The 22,539-nt window shown below is 35.5% G+C and overlaps 1 protein-coding gene across 1 annotated transcript in view; it reads right to left on the bottom strand.

Moving 5' to 3' along the window:
* Nucleotides 1–7,707: 7,707 nt before the first annotated feature.
* EFCAB11 (EF-hand calcium binding domain 11) overlaps nucleotides 7,708–22,539 on the bottom strand; it is a 68,489-nt gene continuing 53,657 nt past the window's right edge. Inside the window, 1 exon segment of the mRNA XM_059819956.1 lies at nucleotides 7,708–7,807. Coding sequence (XP_059675939.1) covers nucleotides 7,708–7,807 — 100 coding nt within the window.

Below are 22,539 nucleotides of genomic sequence, written 5' to 3'. Positions count from 1 at the left end.
TTGGCCTATGTACACTATTTCTAAATTTTTTTGTTCCATACTATAGTTAAAGAATTGCCATAGAGAACAGAGAACTACAGTGATGAATCACTGTAATGGAGAACTGGTACAAATCGGAGAGCTACAAATATTTTCTTTATGATCCTACTTTTCTTTTTGCCATGACCGGCTCTCAGCTAGAGATCCAACATGATTTCTCACCCTTGACTTACAGTCCTCAGTTCTATATGTCTAAGAATTGGTCTTTTCCTGATCTAAATTTTAATACATCATACTAACTTGTAGATTGTGACCGTTTTCACAATTAGGAGCAAAATATTATAATCATGGCAACAGTGTAAACATAGTTTTTGACCAGTCTTTGTCAAATGCACCTAGTATGTTTCAGTATTAAATGATTTTTTAATAAATCTGGATGACTCGCTTTTCTTAAGCTCCAGTAAATTTAGGTGATTTGCTATGTTCAGAAATCTGCAGCTGTTCTTATGTATCACTGTGAACAGAGAAAATCTATGAAGTAGTTTCTCTCTGAACATAATACACCCAGGTTGTGGCACTGCATAAAGATTTGAACACTGCCTGCCTAATAAGGCAGATCAAGTGGGTTCTCAGCAGATGCCGAGGAGGACTGCTCCACCATTCGGAGCAGCAGAGCTGCATCAGCATAGCAGAGCACAGGACCCAACTCTTGCTTCTGGGCAGCATTTTGCATGATATTGCCCTGCACTGTATAAATACACCAGTGGTCAAGTACCAGTCTGAGGATCTACCTCATGTTCTCAGTGAACTGCGGGAGTAAGGCTGTCTATTATATGATGTGCCTGATTTTTAAAAGTCTTCTTTTTCCTATTTACTCATATGAAGTGTCGAATTTTAAAAACCTAAAAATGCAGGCTGATTCCTGCAGGATTTTCAAAGCTACATACATAGTTAGTGCATGACCTATTAGATTTCAGTAGAAGCTAGCACTTAGCTGCCTCAACCATTCTGCAGATTACAAGAGCCATCTTCCTATTTATTTAGGTGCTTAAATAGTGCAAATAATCTGACTTCTAATTTTTATTTCTTATTTATGATTTTTTTTAAATTTATGATAGTAAAGTTATATAATGTATGAATGAAGATCATGACAAAAATAAAGAGAAATCTGACTGCTTCCTAACATAATTTCTGAATTAACTGTACATCCATTTCACTACTGAATCTTCAAATTATTATTATGAAAGCTATAGAACATAAAATGGGAAACATTATTATGCTGCTATGTAAAGCCACAGTTATTTCCACAACTTCAGCAGTGAGCACAGTTCTGATTATCTCAAAAAGACTGTAGTAGGACTGAAAAAACCGCAGAAAAAGGAGCAAGCGTGATTCAAGACAGAATCACTTCTATAGTACGGAACATAATAGAAGGGAGTTGTAAACCTCTGGCTGCTGGACACACCGAGCATGCTAGGGAAGCATCACTCTTCTACACCCCTACTGCTATATGGTTAATCATCACTACTGCCAACTGTCAGAGACTGGACATTGGAAGAGGTGGATCTTAGGTCTGTCCTGTACAACAGTTACAATTTTTGGGCATTTCGCTTATGTTTCAGGACTCCGCTTTTCATCTTTTATGTGGTGAAATTCTATCTCTGTCCAGACAGGGTTTTTGGGCTCCATCATCTGCGCTATTCTGCAATTGTCCCTGTAAGTCTGACTTCAGGGCAGTATTAAAATCTCCAGTAAAATGTGTTCATTTCACAAAGCTAACTATGAAAGAAACAAACACCCCCCCCCAAATAGGGCTTCCCTCTTCCAAAACAATGCTGTCAAAAGTCAGAATTTCATGTAATTCATCTTCTGAGACCTTTTGAGACAGTTAAATGTGTCTGTGTGCTGCTTCCCCAACAGAGTGAGTAAGTAGAACTTCAAATGAGTTGTTATTTGTACTCTTTTATGACTAGAATTTCATATTACTAACTCCCAAGATTGCCCTTAGCCAGGAATAGGAATGCTAACAAATATATGACACTTACAAAATTAGTACAATGTTTGACTCTGACATGATTCCATAGCATCTGTTACATCTCAATATGTCACTGAATATTTCACAATTATTTAACATCTATCACAGCTTTCTTCTCCAAGAAAGGTTAAGTATTTCAAAGTTCTTTCCTTTCTAGCGTAAATGTTCTGCAGCTACTAGGGTTTTCTTAGTAGACCTATCTCAGGTCTTTTAACGCAGCAACTTATCCTAAGATGGACTATTGTAGGTCTCTTATTTTTCATAGCTAGTTTGTAAGCCATCTTTATCTACATTCTTCAGCATTTTCTTGTGTTTAGTAAATTCAATGGTAAAAGAAACAAAATTTTCACCTTATGTATTAAATTTGTTTAAATTAGAATGACTTTAACAGAATTATGTATCTAAATGCAAACTTGACTGGAGTGCACATAGAAATACTCCTCCTTGGGGTCAGTGAGAGAGTTCATCTGACTAAGGCTGAGATTTTCACCATAGCATAGGTATCAAAGCAATTTTAAACACCAGACTCCCTGGCTATCTCTACATTAGCAAATGACTTCAGTGCAAAAATGGTAGTTTGGTATTATGGTGTCATTGGTGCTGAGTCACTAGATGAAATGTTCTTACCACACATTTTGTTCAAAGTTGTCTGAATAGACACTATGCCACAGAATTGTGGCTTTCTTGTCCACAGGATCTTTCATCCTAGGAAACTCCATGCCATCCTTTTGTCTGTCTCATGCAGAAGGCAGTAGCATGTCACTGCCCTTTCTCCTTACAGTCTCAAATTGAAAAGCAGCTTTATTTCTGTTCCTGCTCATTTCTGGCTAACACCATGATGCTCGTTGCCAAACTCTGCCCCACTCTAAGTTTGATCAACATCCAAAGAACCCATTGAAGAGACTAACAAAGGCCTGGAGCCATGGAAACCAATCCAAGAGGACACTGTGACAGCAGTGACACTGTTTTTTTCTTTCAAATGAAAAACCAGACGTGGAGAATGGGATGCCTTGCTGCTGTGACTGTTTTGCTGATGCTCAGCTGGACTGCTTGATATATGCTGGAGGACTTGGAGAACTTCATGGTGGTGCAAGCTAGTCATCATTCAGACTCATGTCTCCATTAAGAGTACTGAAGTATGTTTCGTGCATGCCCAGAGTGGTCTTCTAGTTTACTTTCCTGCAAAATGATTCTTGATGCACCATAATGACTCTGCAAACTGAACCAATACACAGAAAGTGGGGAGGATCAGGGGATTCACTTCAGAACCACATTATGTTTTGAGCCAAAATGCTAATGCATGTGCAACCTCTGGGCTCTTTTAAAATTCATCACTAATTTTTTATTTCTTGTAAATAAGAAGCTGGATCCTTAAATAACCATGATTAAAAAACCCAATTGTTATTCCTGTTTCTTATGGACAATAGTGCAATGTATTTGCTCAAATCGTTATTTGCAATCTCTACACAAAAAGTTATACAAACAGGTCTGACTCTTTTTTACATTTGGGCAGCCTTCTCAAAGAACAGTGTTAAGGAATCAAAGCAGGGATGCAGCTGTAATTCTTCCTAATTTTAAGACTGCATTTCATTGCCAGAGAAGTGTAAAGCTGATATGTTACAGTAAATGAGAGTCATGCCAAAGCTTTTCTTTGAACTGTGACATTTTGTGTGTCAGCTAGTTACTGGGTTTGACTTGTCAGCCACCACCCACCCAGCTGATTAAAGATAGAAGACACAGTAACACTGCCACAAACCTAATGTGCTATCTTTACACTAAGTTTATAGGGACATATTGCATATTCTATGATGTACTGCATATATTTATTTTTTATTCTTCTGATTACTCAATAAATACTCATTATTTGATACAACAGGGAAAAAAAATAAACAAAATATTTCAGTGAGGACAATCTTGATATTGGGCTTAATTGTCTGAATACTTTTTCAGTCAAAGCTCTCCCAGATGTCAGTATACTACACTGTGCAGGCTACCAGGAATGTCATGTTGCCCAAAGACCACAGTTTAACAACCACTCATTCAAACGATAAAATAATAGAATCGTAGAACGGTTTGGGTTGGAAGGGACCTTTAAAGGTCATCTAGTCCAACTCCCCTGCCAGGGGCAGGGACATCTTTCACTAGATCAGGTTGCTCAGAGCCCCGTCCGACCTGACCATGAACACTTCCAATGATGGGACATCCACAACTTCTCTGAGCAACTTGTCCAACCCTCTTTCAGTTTAAAACTGTTGCCCCTTGTCCTGTCACTACAGACCTTGGTAAAGAATCTAAATCATCCAAAACCTTTAAAAGGAAATTGCAGATTATGATATTTCAACAGCTACAGTGAATTACAGAAGCCCCAGGGGAACAAAACAAATATATTTTGATAGTATTTATGGTTATATAATCTATCTTTTTGCTATAAAATGGCAGCAATAAACTACATGTATAAAGGATCCATTTGCAAATAATTTAAACAGATGATTCCTCACTTGAAAACTTGAGAAAAATAAATATTCTTTTTATGGATATTTTTAACAAGGAAATCCTGCTTGTTAAGTAACTGCGGCATCAGAAAACAACAAAAAGTCTACATAATAAGAAAGCAAATGTGCTCATAAACTTGGAAAAGATAGTATAACATTATGATAAGTACATCCTAAAGATCCATCTCTGTGCTGTTCCATAGGGTACACGAATAATTATTTGTTGAAGAGCTATGGCTCTTTAGGTGCTGCAACTCATTTTTTCAGTGCTGGAGGTTCAGCCACAATTCAGTTCCCAGGGTTGTGTCAAAGATGGTAACCATCAAACAAAAGAAAAGTTATCTGGGCTCATATCATTCGTATCATTGATGTCCTGACACGCTTGGAAATGTTGCAGATAAGAATGTAACCTGCTAATGAGTGTATAGTCCCATTTTATGTCATTCTAGAGTTGACATGAGTTGTCAAAGTTGCAGCTTGTAAGCTAAGGCTGATCATAGCTCTTAGCTCTGCTGATCCTTTCATGTTGAGCTATTACATCAGCAATAGAAAACACAAAAATGAAGAGCACGTAGCCTCTTTCATCTGATAGCTGTGTAGCTATTGCTTTTATTGTTTCCCAAACCATTACTGAGAATAGGCCACCACCTAACCCACCTAATAAATGTCACTCCTAATTTTATCAATTTGTAGTGATAGCTGAAGTGTTTCTGCAGTTTGCTGGCCAAAACCCAGATAAGCACTAGCTAGTAATTAATTTTTATTCAACTATTCAGTAGGAAGAGTGTCATCAGGGCCTACTCAGTTCCACTCAGCTGTGGTCATCTGCAGTTTTCTTCTGTCAGTTCCCATGGGAGGAGAAACAAGAACACTTATGATCCTTTAATACAGTTCTGTTATTTTCTAAAAAAATTTCCAACATGGTAAAATAATTTCATTGGCCTTTTCTGTAGTTTACGTTCTCAGTAATTCAAGTTCATAGCAACTTTTCAAGTCCTTGAGAAAATGAGGATTGAGAACATACGGAAATAAAGGAGATGATAGAGAGCACTTTCCTCTCTAGAGTTCCTTGCCATATATACAAGACATATATATTTCTTAAAATGAAAAGCATACAAAGACCTTTCTGTCTGTTATAATATTTAACAGAAGACTATACTTGTACAATATAGCAGATATATTGTCAGATATTTAGACAACAAACCACAGCTGGACCAGAAATATAAACAAGAAGCCATAGATTTTTAACTGCTCCTTATGAACTGAATAATTATTTTTAAACAATTCAAATAATAAACAATAATAAAATAATCTATCATAATAAAATAATACTGCATGGATTCAGTGTTTAGGAAGGGTACAGGGTCTGGGCACCATAAAAACTGATGTCTACTGACCAAAAAAATACAATGTAAGTAATATCACAGCAAACCATCACACATTTTTTCATGAATGTGTCTAGACCTGTAGTGGCTATCCCTGTGGGATAATAATTCAATCTCTTGCATCTCAGAAGAGGCTGTGATGATATTGCTAATTAACATCCATGGTGGTGATTCTCTTATGAAAACATTCACCTATTGGGAAATGGCATTTCTAAGGCAAAACCTCCAATCTATTAGCATGTCTTGCTATCACCTTTCAAAGGTAACACCAGTTCGTTCCATTTGATTAGCAAAAAAAGCATGCTATTTGAGTTACAGCTTATTTCATCTAATGGATATCTGGTTCTTATATACAGAATCAGATATATCTGCTGACATATTCAGTGTCTCCAACTTTCTCCCATTATTTATGTATTATCTGCCTTGGAATTAAAAAAAGAAAGATTTCACTTTGCCTGTACCTAGTGAGATACATACATGTAATGGGAACAGAAAACATCATAGACATAATTTTATAAATACATCACCTGCAATTTGTACTCTGGAATGCCTCACTAAAATTTGAAAGAAATTGGAGACTCTCTTGACTTAAGAGCAGAATTGATACTGTCTTCCTCTTACTGATCATTATGATTTGTTATTTGTTATTTATTTACAGCAGTACTAAGTATGTGCTACAGTTTGTAAGCTCACTTGAGAAGGCAATTGGTTCTGGACAGTTTCAAAAGAAATCTCTAAACCAAGCAACTTAACAACTGGCAGGTAAACAGAAATGAAGCTAGAGTGAACCATATGATCAGAGACCGTGCCCATAATGAAATCTCTATTATCTGTTACTATTAATATGAACACACAAAGGCAGTAGGAAGTAAGTGATCACAGATAAAATAAATTGGACAAGAAAGATTTATCTCACTATAGCACAGCTTGGATGGATGTATATAAAGTTACAGCAGGCGAGAACATCTCCCAGTTACTGGATAAGAGAGAGAGAGAGAGAGAGAGAAGGGAAGATAGCTTTGTAGACAATGACAGAATCTACCTCATACTTCCCCTCAACTCTTGGGAAATTCTCTGATCCTGCTAAAGTGTATATATCCAAATTCTTCCCTAAAAGTCAGCTGAGGGTTTGAATACACAAAATTTTCACCCTCCGAGACTGAGGTCCACGATGTACACTTTAAAAAATTATTCTTATCTCCATTAAAAAAAAAAAAAAAAAAAGCTAAGTATTTATGCTTACTTTACTTCCTTACATACAGAGTTCTTGATAATTGTTCAGGATTAAATCATGTAGCTAATTAACCAATAAATGTTAAATTAAAAATAATGTGTAATATATAAAAAACAACAATACATGAAAGTGAAACAATAAAGGAAAGACAAATATACTACTGATTTTAAAAAAACAGGTATTATCTACCATAAATTTAATCCATTTCTATACATGTGAGATATTTTGTTTTTTCAACAAAGGGCTGTTGAAAAAGTGAACAAATAAATTTCACAGTAACTGGAAATCAGAGTTGCTCCTTTTTCATCCGTTAAGTCAAAAAGAAAAAGTACAGAGTTGGAGTTCCTAACTAGGGTGATTGGGAATCAATTGAGATTTCAAATACATTAAGTATTCTACACACACACACATGTAAATTAATACACCCAACTTGTCAACAGTAAAGCTTCAAAGGCTGTTCTTCAGAGCTACACTTACAGTCAAAGTTCTTAAAATGCTGGCTGAAACAAATGAAGTTTCATTGATTTTTAAATATCTTGAGATCTGAAGTTTTCACTTTGTCTTTTCACCAGAGAATATTCTTTAGGCAAAGTACACTGGTGATACTTCATCTTGTCCATACTTCATTGCAGATTCAAACTCTTTGAAGCTGATGTGGCCATCAGAATCCTGATTGACTTCTCTGTAAAAGAAGAGAGATTTGGTATTTAAAACCCAAAAGACATTATGTAAAACAGCCATTATACTTAGCTGTAGATATCCAACACCAATATTGTTTTTGAAGAGCTCAAGAGTCCTACCACTTGAATTCTATACAAAGAATTAATGAACTAAAAAAATGCTTTTTGTGTAGTACATTTCATGTGAGGATCTCAAAGCTTTTTAAAAAGAATAACAAGTATTATTATGTGTATTCAACTGGAAGTAAAAGTTAATTACAATATGACGTGCAAATGTAGCACCTTTAGCACAAATTTAGTTCTTACACCTCATCCCTAATTCCCCAAATTCAATCACCTGTGGCAGAGATCTCAAAGTTCCATAACACAACATGCAACACAAGACCTCTAGGTCTTAAGATACCGCAAACTTAGATTTAAAATTTCTGAAATTGCCCCATGACCTTCCACATGCTGCAAGCAGCTTATTTTTAAACAAAGATTAACAGAAGACCTACTCCTTGTAGTTGTAAGAAAGCAAAGCTGATTTTTATGTTAGTATATGCTAAAGTTGATATTCCAATAGTCAAAAAAAGTCTCTGAAAAGTAAAAGCTGTTAATATTTATTTCCACGATATAAGCTGTTAGAAGATGGCAAATCAATTAATGCCATTAACAAACAGGGATAAGTTTTATCAAACACACTTCACAAAATTATTTGATGCAGTTATAAATTAGGCTGACAAAATAGTATTCTGTAAAGTATGTCTAAATTCTGCCTAGCTTTCTTACTAGAAATATGACACTTATAAAAAAGTTAAAATTAAATAATTTTAAAATTGATTAATTGTTGGATCTCAACATTCACTCATCATCTAGGAAAATATTTGATTGGTTTATACCAATGTGCAGTCCATAATTTTATTTCATAAGCTGGAATGAAATTTATGATTATTACTGATAAAATTTTCAGACAGCCAAAAGATTGCTAGAATTACAGTGCTGCAAACTTTGCCATCACCATTAGTGTTCAATGGTAGTATTCCTACCATCTTGCAGCATGCAAAATGGGATGCATCTTCTACAAAGTAAAGATTGAAAATTCCAAAATAATCCATGCTGTTTAGCAGAGACACATTTTATTATCCTTTGAATGCCCTGGAAATTTCAAAGAGATTCTATACCCTGAAGTAGTACAGTCATTCAGTTCTATAGAAAGCCTTACAGAAAGGGATAGGATGTCCTGTTTGACACTTATTCTAAATGCACTGTTGAGAAAAGCCTAGTAAAGGTAAAAGAAAATAATTTATTTACAACAGCTTCAAATACAGAAACAAGACTGATGAAAGAAAACTGAAAACTGCTTACATCTGCCTATCCTTACCTCAGTTGCCAGCAGCTTTTCTAGATTATCCAGCTTTCAAGACATCAATGACTATCAAATCATGGGACTAAAGAAAGATGTCTTCTGAAAAAACCCCCTCATCTTTAAGTTTGTCTTCACAGAAGAGGGTCTCGATTTGGAATATGTGATTCCCCTTTCCCTGAAGAAGTACTATTTAGATTAAATCATTGTTATTCGCCCCTTCAATAAAAATTATTAATCTTCATCTTTTTCAAGAATCCCTCAGACTACCAACTTCCTACCTCTTTGGGACTTTTACCGTCATTTGGTAAGATTCCTCTCATCTCTTGGCAATAAACAATCCGTACTAGTATTTAACTTTGTTATCAATGAACTATTAACCTCTTGTGAAGTAGACTTGGTCAGACAAAGTTCAAACCTCATGGTGCAATGATGAACCTTACATGGCCATAAACATATGAAATGACACCCTGTCGTTATGGAAATACTTAAATGGAATTAATTCCTTCAGTTCATTGTTGGCTCTAGATTAAGACAAAAACATTATGATATTCTATTGCTTTTCAGGTAAGGACAAGTTTGAGATGATGCTCACCCTTAATCAAGTCTTTAGGGACAACGTGATAGCTGAAGATGGACCAGTCACTCAATTTCTTGGTGAAAGGGATCCTTTCAAACACTACATGTTATAATACAAAGAAATGCAAACTTACTCACCAGTGAAGAATGAATGCAGGATATAAATACAAAATGGAGATGCTGTCCTGGAAAGCAGTGACTGAAAAGGACTGAGGAGTCATAGAAAGTAATCAAATGAAGATTATCTCCTACTGCGATGCTTTACATAAGAGGGTGAATATGATCCTTGAAAGTATAAGCAGGATAATATCTAAAACAAATACAAGACTGATTTTATTTCAGAATACAGTGTTCAGAAAATTATGAAGGAATTACTGTGTCTACTTTCTGGTGCCTGCACTTCAAAAAGGATACTGAGGAACTTGAAAGAATTGAGAAATTAACTACAGTAATTATACTGGAAAACATACCTTATAACGAGGCATTAAAATACTCTGTTCAAAAAAAGGTTGGAGAACTGATCCAATCAAATCAAGACCATAAGTATCTCTCCAGGGAAAATGTTTTGGATAGTAAATATCTTTTTAAGCTTACAAGGAAAGACATGATGATAAGCACAAGTTGAAGCCAAAGCCAGAAAAATTTATAACTTAAATAGGGTGGGGTTTTTTGAATGAGGTTGATGAGCTATTGAGGTAACTTACCCAGGGATATGGGAAGTGATACTTCCTTGGTTTATCTTCCCTTCGTGTATTCTCTGTAGGTTCAGGAGTTTCCTAAACCACACATGTATGTCTGCATGTAATTATTCGTGATGTATATTTATTGCATGAATTTGTCTAACAGCTTTTTGGACTGATGTGAAGCCCATGGCTTGAACACCTGCTCTATGATTAAGTACCGCCTCTTATTTGTTTTGAACCTGCAAGGCATTTGAAACTCCTTATAATTTAAGTACCCTTCTCAGTGACTATATGTATCAAAGGGTGCAAAAGGGATCCGTTTTTAAAGATCAACCATTGAAGATTTTTTTAACAAAAAGCCTATTTTAATCACAGCAATTATTATAACCTGTGCTATATGCAAGTAAATTAGTTCATTCAAATAAAATGTACAGATTTAAATACTTGAGAGAATGTGTAATAATCAAACAGCAAAATATATTCTTGTAATATTATGATGTAGTCTCAGAATTTAATTCTGGAAGAGCACTTCAGGAGTGTTTTAGAATTTAGTGTTGACAATGTGGCTAGACTGAAGTTAAGGGGAGTTTTGCCATTAATTTTCAGGAGGCAAGGATTTCACCCGAAATATCTGAGTTATGGGCATAAATCACATCTTTAATGTTTATATTCATCACATGTGCCTGTTTGGAAGCTGCTTTTGAAAAATGGCCCTCAACTTCATGTGGTGTTTGGTCCACACCCTGAGAGCCACTAAATGACTCTTTGAATTAAGAATCACTTTCTGAACAACCTTTCAGCAGAGATTAGCAAGATATGTTGGGTAATAAATAAATGACAAATACTGGTAAGTAGTTAGCTGTTGCAATCTGAAGAAACACTACATTTATTTAAATGCTATGGATTTTTGGAACCTTGCCAAAAGTAATCTGAAAGCGAGAATGGCCTTGGAGTGTTAAATTTTCATTTTCATCTAGCTGAAGCAAATGATATATTCATCCTTGTGATTATGAAAATACTATGTCACAGCATATTGATCTTTATTTCACAGGTCACTATTCATTTAACACTCTTAGTAAAATATATATAGATATTTCAAGGTATGTAGTGCCTCAGGTAGATTGTCTGATCTTTCACTGAAAATTGAGTAATAATCAGCATCACAAGTTACTGACTGTGAGATATAAATTATTCTCTTATACAATTAGGTAATTGAAGACTCCCAAAATCACCTAAGTGTGTTTTCATAGGAAACTGGATTAGACAAATGGTACTTTCCTTCTGACAGGAATATTTTAACCGTAAATCTGAGCAGAGTAAATGAATAACCTAAAAGACTAATGTTTAATATAAGTTGCCTCCTGAAGTTTCATGTTTATTAATTCACTGAAATGAGTATTTATCAGAAAAGTATCCACATGCAAATTCAGCCTAGCCTTTTATGTTTTAAACAGCTGTATATATTAATCAGTCACTTAAGCTTTTTCCCGACTAACCCCACAACGATTTACATATGGTCAGATCTTGTAGTTCCTGAGATAAAAACACAAATACAGAATTTCGCCATAATATTTCTTCTTTTTGTATGGACTCTCACATAAGTACTACCTCTTAAAGCAGGCACACAATTTGAAATATACTGTATCTGTCTGATTTATACAACCTTTTTTCATTAATCTATCATATCTGTCCAAAACATGCACAAACACAGATTAAAGATTTTAATTCTACCCTGTATTTCTCTAGATAACTCTAGATAATTCAGTATCTGTCCTAAGTGGTAAATCAGAGAATTAAGCAATCATTTCTATTACTTAAAAAAAAAGAGTAGTGAATGCACTGCAAAGCCAGCAGAGACTGTCATTGAGTTGGCTTTCAACTGGTTAGCTCAGTAGGACAAGCACCAAAAGTCAAATAGGAGCCAGGATAAATTAAACTCTGCTCAGATCTCTGATGCCATGGTCATACATCAGATATATGCAAGTGAAGAAGGTGGCTTAAAACTAGCTTAGATTTCTCCACTATGTAAACATCCTTAGAGATCATTAATTATACTAGTAAAGATGGATGGTCCTCACTTTGACTTTGAAAAAAATGAAGTTAACCCTTGGGAAGGAAGTTGTCATTTAATCTGTTTTATGCAGGCAGAAGTTTTCACAGAGATCAGTGAGGAGAAAACACCAGATATATCACATAAATGAAATACAGGAAGAGAAATATAACATATGGGATATACCACTGAGAATGAAAACTTCAAGGTTCCTTCTTACAGCATTCTACATGAATAGGGGTTCACTTTGGTTACTGCTCCAAAAAAACCACAAGAGTCTTTCTTTAAAAGTGATAGAAATGGTTACTTGACTTTCCAAATAATTTATTGTCTAATGCATGATTTTAAAACATTAATGATACATTTAAGTTTGGGTAAAATAGCATTAACAGTTACCATAACTAAATATAAAAAGACTACTTTCAGTTTGCAAATAAACATAAAGTTAGAAATTTGAAGAATTTTAAATACTTGTTTCCAAAAACTTTTAGTTTCCAGTTAACTGAGGTATTATGAGAAACAACAAGTTACAGAGGCCCCTACTTTCCATAAACAGTTGCAATTTATCAAATGCCTACATGTGGAGGCATAATATGTGGCCTTCTATGCACTGCTATATAACACTCATTTTCTCAGAGCAGATGAAGATATGAGATACACCATATAGAGATATACCATAGTCCATGAACTAGAGTGATTTTCTTAATTGTCCATATTTTTTCTTCCATACTGAAAGACTTAGCAATATTATATACTAGCCCTCCTGAATTAGAGACAAAAGCATGCCAGGCACACAAGGCTGGGTCCTCAAATCACGATTTCTCTGCAATTTCCCTGGTTTTAGGACATACCAAGAATAGCAGTGTTTTTTCCCTATTTATTGTAGCCATACAAATGAGATCAAGCATTCATACACATTTCTACCATAAGTCTCCAAAATCTCTCTATATAAAGTTCCCTGCTATCTCATTATTTAGGTGTATACTGTGAGTAAAGAGAAGTTGTGCATTTTCTTTAAATTATTTCAGAGAAGTGCTAAGGAGTGCAGTTTCCTGAATTACCATGCTAGATTTTATCTGAACTGCTTTTAAGTACTGTGAGCCATTCAGCAGTACTGCCTTGCAACTCTCACAGTATATTTATTATCTCATTAAATATTTTCTACATTTCAAATGCTGTATCTTACTTAGACACCAGAGGCCAGCAGGATTGCTGGCTATGAATGATTTAGGCCTGGAGTCCTTTTTGCAAGTACTTCTGGGTATAGTTCTTTTATGCTTAAGTGTCCGGCACCATTCAGGTTTAACAATGTCTGCCTTATCTTCACTCATCTGACCTGGCTGTGACAATCCAAAGCCCATTTTCTATAAAAATAACTTTTCTCATTGTATTATTTATGGAAATCTAATATGAACGTCATAAGGAACCAGCCTATGCAGGAAACCCATGGTGATTTCATGAGGAGAAGGCATCTAAGAACTCCACTGCCTTTTTTACGAATATCAAATGATGTTAAATTTTGATCTAACTTGTATTTTCAAGGAAGCAGAAGTACTGAAGAAATGCAAGTTACCCTGTGATCCAGGGATCTTCCTTTACTGCTCCTCTACTATTTCTGACACTATCTTTCCTCTGCCTCAGTCAGAAAATCTGGATTCAATTTCCAAGGGAACCATCTTTCCCATTAAAACTTTATCATCCATTGTATATGCCCCAGTGATAAAATTTTCTGAATTATGTTTTTCTAGTGTATACAAATTCTATTTAACCCGATTACTGACATCCTTTTCTTCCGTGTTCATTTGCTCTATAGAGCCACTTGTTACAATGTTTTCCCAACCCTCCTTGATGCACTGAGCTTCAAAGCAATATGGGTAAATTACACTTGCCTCTCATCCTGTTGGCCCTTGTTTTAACTTATTCCTTGTGACCTGAACAATGTCAAAAGATGTGTAGGGTAACATGTTGCCTGCCTGCCATGAGTCGAAGATGACTGCTTTTGTCCTTTTTCCTCAGATTAAATGTTAAGAACATGGGGCTCAGAATTTTCTTTTATGTCTTCACTATCTGACTGAGAACTTCAATCTTGACTTCTTTCTTTGGGAATTACAATACAAATAATAACTAAAAAACCCTATAGATAAGACAATTTACAAATACAGGTCTGTTAAACGTGTTTTCCCACAATTTGGTCACAGTTTTATAAATTTATGTTGGCTCCAATAGGCAACTATCATAAGCTAGAAAAATAAGTCATATTAACTGGAAAAAGCCCTTTTTTTTTTTTTTTTCTCCTATGCAAACTGCTTATGGAAACAGCAATGAAAAGAACAGACCATTTTCTTAGACCTTCCAAAGTACCAGACTGTGAATCAAACATATTCATAAAAATATTCCATATGATTACAATATAATTCCAGAGAGTAAGCAGAACTATCACTTGAATATGCATTAAACTATATAATGACCGTACAGACCTGTGGGTCTACAACAGCTGAAATCTTGTATTTCACAGTTTGAATTGCTCTGAGTAAGAAACTCACTAATTGACAATTTTTCAGAAAAAAACTACCACCACCAAATAACCTGAAAACAATTGCTAGAAACTGCAGAAATTGATCACATGTATATAATCGCAACAGTTTAAGAATAAAGTTTTCACATTCAGAGTTTAAAATTTATTGTATCTTTTACATCCAAATTTTATTGCTATTACATTTATTTTATATTTTTAAATAAACCATCAGGGAATAATTTAAATCAGAGCCAAGACTTTCCCTGCATTCAGAACGAAAGCTGTCACACTGATTGAGCAGTGAGAGTAAAAATTACACTTCATGCAAGGAGTCCCTGCCGAGGACAAAATGACCCACCAATTGAAGATTCAAGGATGACAGCTTTTTCAACAAGCTGCCTTCTCTTCTGATTAACCAGCTGGTTCTTTCTACTCATCCGGCTTGCTTCCTTGTTGATCGGATTCCTGCAGAGCTCCACAGCTGTTTTGTTACTGATGTGTATATTAATTTCACTTCTTTAAAAACCTAAGTGTTGCGAAAAGCTGTTCTGATCTTTAGTAAACATGGAAGAATTATGAAGATGCCCCTGGTTTTGTTTCCTGAAACAGGACACGCTATTGGAGTACTAGCAGTCAGAAGTTTCAGTTAGGTAGGAGACCTTAAGGAAGCATTCCGATTGTCATAGAATTATATTGCTATTAAGGTAGAGATACACTTCACTTTACCTTCAATACTGTTCAGTTTTTTAAAATTATTTTTAAAACTAGAGAACAAATGAATTACTGAGGGAAGAACTGCACCAACAATATACTACCTTCAGTTGTTTCTTCTCTGGAATAAATACTGTCCTTTTTTTCTGAGTGCGCTGCCTGACTACTGCTCTCAATAACTGTAATATACTTTCTTTTTGATGCCAAATTTTCTACCTGCAATATTTCTGATTCACTGGTGTATGCTTTCCCTGATTTTCTTCTCTCTGAACAGTGGAAATAGTCTCGGACACCCTAGTCCTGCCAAAATGTGTCCCTTCTTTCTTAACTGGTTCTTTTTTCTGCAGTCTTTATCATTCATGCCATGGTCGATCCCATCGGGCTAGTAGCGGTACTTGGGTAGAGTAACTCTTCAGTTTATTTCTCTGCATGTTTCTCAGTGAGTAAACTACCCCCAAAAATAATTTACCCTTTGAATATAAATGACCCTTGCTTATGTCAATCTTTTTTACTGCTTGTTCTTAAGCTTCTGCCCCTTAGAAAAGATCTACTGAAATCTACAAGGATCTCCAGGTTTTATAAGTGAATTAAGAAATGCCTTGCAGAGCTCAAGAAAGAACTGCCATTTGGAATCACTAACAAATGTGCATGTTTCTGGTGGATTTATTTAATGAGCAGCTGTGGGAACAACATCATTAATACATATTTTCATCCCTGACTTGGAATTAAGTAGAATTTATAATACACAATATGTATTATAATAATATCTAACAATATAATTATATATACCACATAATATATAAAATATGATATAACACTTCATAGATAGTATTTAATGTATAATACAGAATATCATCATTATTCAATGATAGAATGTTATATAGCATTATAATTATAAGTAATATATAATTTATGGATGATTCAGAGAATGATGCAACAGTATGTAACGTGGAAGACATGGTAGTTGGATACAACAGTCTGACTTGTACATTAAGCCTGCCTGTTCAAACAAAACCACTTTTTGCAAAGTCAAAACTAGAAGCCTAGGAAAAAGAAATGCAGATTATGTCCCCAGTAGGAGGTTTATCATAGAAAAATGATCATAAAGAGCTCTGGAATCTTGGTGGAAAAGCAACCCAGCATGAGCTTTTAGGAAGCAGTCAAGACATAAAGAGTGAACCCATTTTTAGTTACACAAATAAAGGAGAGGTGGGTGTTATTTATGCTGCAGATGCAAAACGCCATGCATAACCCCAATACTGGAATACTGCATTCAACCCTGGTGTCTGTTTTTTGAAAAGAATACTTAAAATATTAGATGATGCAGAAACCTAACCTGACAAAAAATAATTTGGAAACAGAAATTGCCCAAAGGAATTAAGTTCCTCCGTTTCCATCAGACACTGTTGACATGACCATAGTGTACCTCCGTAGAGAGGATACTTAATATCAAAGGGCTAGTGAACAAGAACCAGTGACAAAGGCTAAGAAGAGATAAAATGAAGAACAAAAAAAAAAATGTTTAGCAAAAAATGAGTAAAATTATATAGCCTGTAATATACAAATATTCTAGCTAGTATCTTTAAAAAAATCTTAATCACTATACTTACATCAAAAGTTCAGATAATCCCTCATCTCTTCCCATTTGACTAAGTGTAACTGCTTTAAAACCATCATCCTTGCTGCGCACTAGACACCTAACTTTAGAGCTACTAATTCTGCCTTTAATTACTCGCTAAAAGCACTGAGGCTGACTCAGAGATTGACTATCTTCTTCATAGTACTAATTCATCAGATGAGGAAAACAGGGAGTTTAAAAATCAAGGTTTTAGATATATCTAATGTATTTAATATTTTCATCCTTTTATCTCCTCTGAATAAATTTAATTGAAAACATGAAATACCTTACTTCATGGCTAACATATTTTACTGGTTTTATCATTAGTATTCATCTTCTGTTGTTGCCTAAAAGCCCAATCAGGCTTGAGGTCTCATTTAACAAGGAACTATAAAATACAGAAGGCAAAACCTGGAAAAAATGAGCTTATACCTAAAATAGAAGACACGAAAAAAAACTAATCAAAGTAGATGAGTACTAGTCTATCCAAGTGCTGTCTAAATTGGAACTTAGGTTAAAACTTCCTTAAACTCCAGGTGGCAAATGGTCACCCTGTTTTCCAGAGCTGCCAAATCTTTGAGATGGCTCATTAGACATCACATTGCTTAGCCAAGGATTCCTTGAGTGACAATTGTTTACCCTTCCTCACCCAGGTTTGGTAGAAGCAGAGGAGGGCATGTACCCACCTAAAGCTCCAGTTTGAGCAGATGGTTACCTGCACTCTCCCTGTGGTCCCTGGAGAAGTGCAAACAGTTAAACATCATCAAGCAACTAAATTCAATATAACTAGATGGGATTCAGTGTTTGCCTCCATATCTTAACATTTCTTATTCTAATACTGAAAAAGAATACTACTATTCTCTAGCTAACTTGAAGACTGCAGGAAAAAACACACATATATTCATAGTTTTTCTTACTATTTAAAGCTGCATTCTCAGATCTTGCAAGTTAGGTAGGATCAGATCTGAAAAGTTTCAAATAAAATGCATGTGTCAGAAAAGAATAGAGTGATGTTAGTGTTCCAATACTCATTCCTCTAAGTCATTCTTGAAACAATGGTCTAGCATGGACAAAGTAGATACTCTGTGACATAGGAAGGTATCTTCCTAAAAAGATTTAAAGTTGAGTATTGAAGATCATGGGCACGTGAATAGGCTGCGAGGTGGTGGGTTGAGCTCTCCTATTTGTCCAAAGCTGCAAACCCATGATGCAAACTTTGAAAGAAGTGGCAAATGTTCTCCTTGATGAACAATGCAACTTTCTCACACTCTTAAACGTTTATCTTTCATGAACAGCCTGCCTGTTTCTCATGCTTTCAAATGCACATCAGCTCATCTGTGTGCAGCTGCAGTGTTGCAGCAAAGTTTATGCTTTGAGCTTCACAAGTTAAGACAGCACCTTGACGTGGTAGCACTACACACACACATCTGAATCCAATGTCACATTCAAAAGGTGTTCGTGCTAGATCTTGATTATTATAGTCTTGTTGCCTACACTTTCAGCTGGATACTGCCATTCACCTGCCATGACCTGAATTTATTGCAGGACATGGGATAGAAAGAGCATTACGGTCTCTGTCAGACAATCCACATTATGAGCACCGTAGTCATCCCTGCTCCTTTTTTTCAACCTCTCTACAGCATTTGACATAGCCAATGAACTATCAACCGTATGTAAAAGAGGCTGACTGTTTTGAAACAGTTTATTTCAAGAAAGCCATAAGCAGAGAGGAGCAGTAGAAAAATGTACCTCACAGTTCCCTTTTTCTTCAACCTTACTTAAATACAGACACAGAGATGGAAAGAACTGGAAAGGTGTCATGAACTCCAGTGAAAACACTATGTAGGCATTACAAAACTCCACCCTTTTATCATACTGTATTGCTTACGGTAACACAATGTCACCAAACTGCTTCAATACTTGAGCTCATGGATAAAAAGCTGAAGGTGGAAGCAGAAACTGAGAAAAAGGTAAGTTACGCTTGGTGGTAGGAAGAAACACTTTAAGGAGCTTGTGGCACAGTGAAGTACCTACTGGCTGATATTACACAACCCCATTTAGGCAAGTCAGTCTATAATTTAGAACTGATCCTGGACTTCTGTCTCTGACAGTGACTCTAAAACAGGTACAAGAATTCATCCTGTCTTTACTGTTGATGATTTGGCCTCTGTAATACATGCTTTTGTCACCTTTCAGATGGACTACAGCAGTGCAATATCCTGGGCACGAAGCCATTAGCCCTTAGGAAACTCAAAATAGTACAGAACACAGCAGCACATTTCCGCTGCAACCCAGGATACTATAAGCACATCAAATCTGCTTTCATCTTCTACCTGGCTCCTGTAAAATACTCAGCCAAGTTTTATGTCTTTGTCATTATCTTTAAGGTGTCCAATAGTCTAGGAACAGAATACCTAAAGGATCAACTGAGAACCTGCAGCTCTGTCCCATTAAGGACAGAGCTTATTTTGTGCTGTAGATAGAGCTTTGACAGAGAATAGTCTAAAGCAGTTGAAGAAATGCTCATAACATCTAAAGCATCATCACTTGCTATTGAGTACAAGATGTACTTTTTGGATCTTAATCTCAGTAACCAGGTTTTTTGTAATAATAATACAGCAGTTTTAAACAAATTCACAAGAATCTAACAAGTTTTTGTTTGCTGTAAGGAGACAAAGAAGGAAAATAGAATCACACTTAAGTGTTACCCCTGTTTGTTCTGGAAATGACTCAGCTACAAAAATAATAAAGTATGTATAAATATCTGAGTAGAAGAGAATTCACCGTTTCTTCCAAATGTAGTGGCACTGCATGTCTTACATGAACCTGCATATTCTATGTCAGTGACCATTAATCTAATTGCTAAAAAAAAAATACATCAGAGCAACATGTTTTAGAAACCTTTAAGAAAAAAGCAAAATATTGAGAGGCAATGTAAAAATTTCCAAAACACTTAAAAAGTTTGAGAAACAAAGTGTAATTTATTTTCAGTGAGACAGAATTGTAAATCCCTAACAGACCCAGAAAGTAATGTGTGTGTTAGGCACTTTTAATAATTCCATTTAAATTTTATTAGACAGTAGTATATTTAAGGTAATATAAAAAACTGAATTTCTCATGCCACATCTTGCATGCAAAGATTAAATTAAAAAAAGGACTGAAAATCCAGAAACACTCTATTCAGCAAAGGACAAATATAAATGAAAATTTCTTCAGGGACATACTAATCTTAGTGTCTCTGTACATATTATCAAAATGGATGCCATATAATATTAACTAAAATATTTGGTTTATCAACAAAAACTGTTCTGTAATCAATTCACCTTAGGAATACTAACAATTATATAATCATCATATAATAAAAGCTTTTGAAAACTGATGATTATTCAAGTGAAAGGTCCTGCCTCCCATTAAGCCTTCTCTGAGGCATCAAGTTCCCATTCTCTACAACTAATTCAGGTACAGAAATATTTCTTAATTTCTTAATTGGATTTATTAGTATCAACGTAAATAAGAGAGTTTGAAATCTTACCTCTGGCATATCAGTTCCTGTTAGACAGATTTATACTCTAAATGTCACTCACGTCTTCAAGTAAGGGGACGGTTACAAGGAACCATAAATATATTAACATTAATGGAAAGAAATCCATCTGTCTCAAACACTGTGATACGAAAAAGGAGATCAGATAGTTTCTATTGCAAATATATAATCACTTCAACTGAGCTGTCCGGTACCATCTTGAAGTTGATTGTAAGATGAAAGAAATGGGACAGAGATGATAATCATTCAGTCCCTAAGAACAGCTATTCTGAAGAGCTTTTCACTTTGTGCTCAACAGTATTCTAGTATGCTATGATCCAGCTAGAAAAGAAGTATAACAATGAGGAAAATTATGTTTCCAGTAACAGAGAATTTTCACAGTAACAGGAAGTCCTACAGAAGAAACAATACAGGAAAACCGACCACTTTAACAGATGGTGACATAGATGAGTGCACCCATGCAGTCCTCGACAGCAACGAGTTCATATCATCAGACGTGGTGAGGATTTGTAACTTCAGAACTCGTGTAGCAGAGATGAATACGTATTTGCCAATCCTGGATGCTGAGGAGATATGCACATGGGACTGGATGGCATGAGAGACAGCATGGTTCTCACTGTACATTCACTGATAACTTCAGATGAAATCTAGTCGCGATTCCCAAACCGGAGGTGCAGACAGATGACACAGGAATCTCCAAGCAGCTTCGACGTGGCCTGCGGGAAAAGAAGTACGGTTGCTCAAGAGGGAGTTTCAAGGACCCCTTGAGGTCGTTTGATTAAGTACAACCTATCTGCCAACTTGCTGGAGTTCTGTGCTGCTAACAGACTGCGATGGAGCCCAGGAGAAAGGCCAATGAACTGTTGGGACGCCCTGAGGTCTGCAGGAACTGTTAGTGTTGTTCCCAGGGAACATTGACACCACCTTCCTCCAAGGTGAGCAGCAGAACACCACTTCAGAAATAACTCCCTACTGAGAGTTCCCTTTCTGCGATGTATTTAAAAGAGCATGAAAATGACTGTATCACCTTTCTATCAGGTAATTTTTGCTGAGACCACTTTTACCTTTACAATTTCTTCTTTGAAATACTTTGGAGAAGCTTGTCTATTACTGTGAAATGTTTTAAAACGTTTTAACCAGACATTCCTTAGTGGCTGCGCAAACACAAAACTAAAATTGCATTGTGATGTAAATCAAACTTGCATGCAGTCTATAAGACTAGTTTGAAGAAGAAAACTAGTAAAAATACCACTAAAGCAACTAGCACAGCAACCTTTGATTACATCTGATTTGTAAGATCTGTTTTGCATACAGGTTACCAAATGTTTATGACTAATTTAATTTCTTTTTGTAATACTGCCTGTGGTCTAGGGAGGACAGCATTCAACGTATGTTATCCTTTTCAAACCATGACACAATTTCCTTAAAGAACAAAATGGAACAAAACCAACAGAAAATAGGAACTAATATCAGTTATTGTGCTACACAAAGGAAACAGTTTATGGAGCGCTTATTTTTAATAATTAGAGAAATTCAGTAAACAGGAATGGAATCAATGTACCCTGTCAATATGTGAAACAAAAGTGTGCAGTAAGAAATTTCTACCTTGTAATAGCTATCATGCTATCATACACTGAAGTAGCCAAAGTTTTCAATATTGTAAGAACTGAAAACATCAATTCAGCCATTAAA

Source organism: Gavia stellata, chromosome 7 (assembly GCF_030936135.1).
Source record: "Gavia stellata isolate bGavSte3 chromosome 7, bGavSte3.hap2, whole genome shotgun sequence".
Taxonomy (NCBI): Eukaryota; Metazoa; Chordata; class Aves; order Gaviiformes; family Gaviidae; genus Gavia; species Gavia stellata.
The sequence above is the reverse complement of the archived record's forward strand: the minus strand, read 5'-3'. Positions and strand labels throughout refer to the sequence as shown.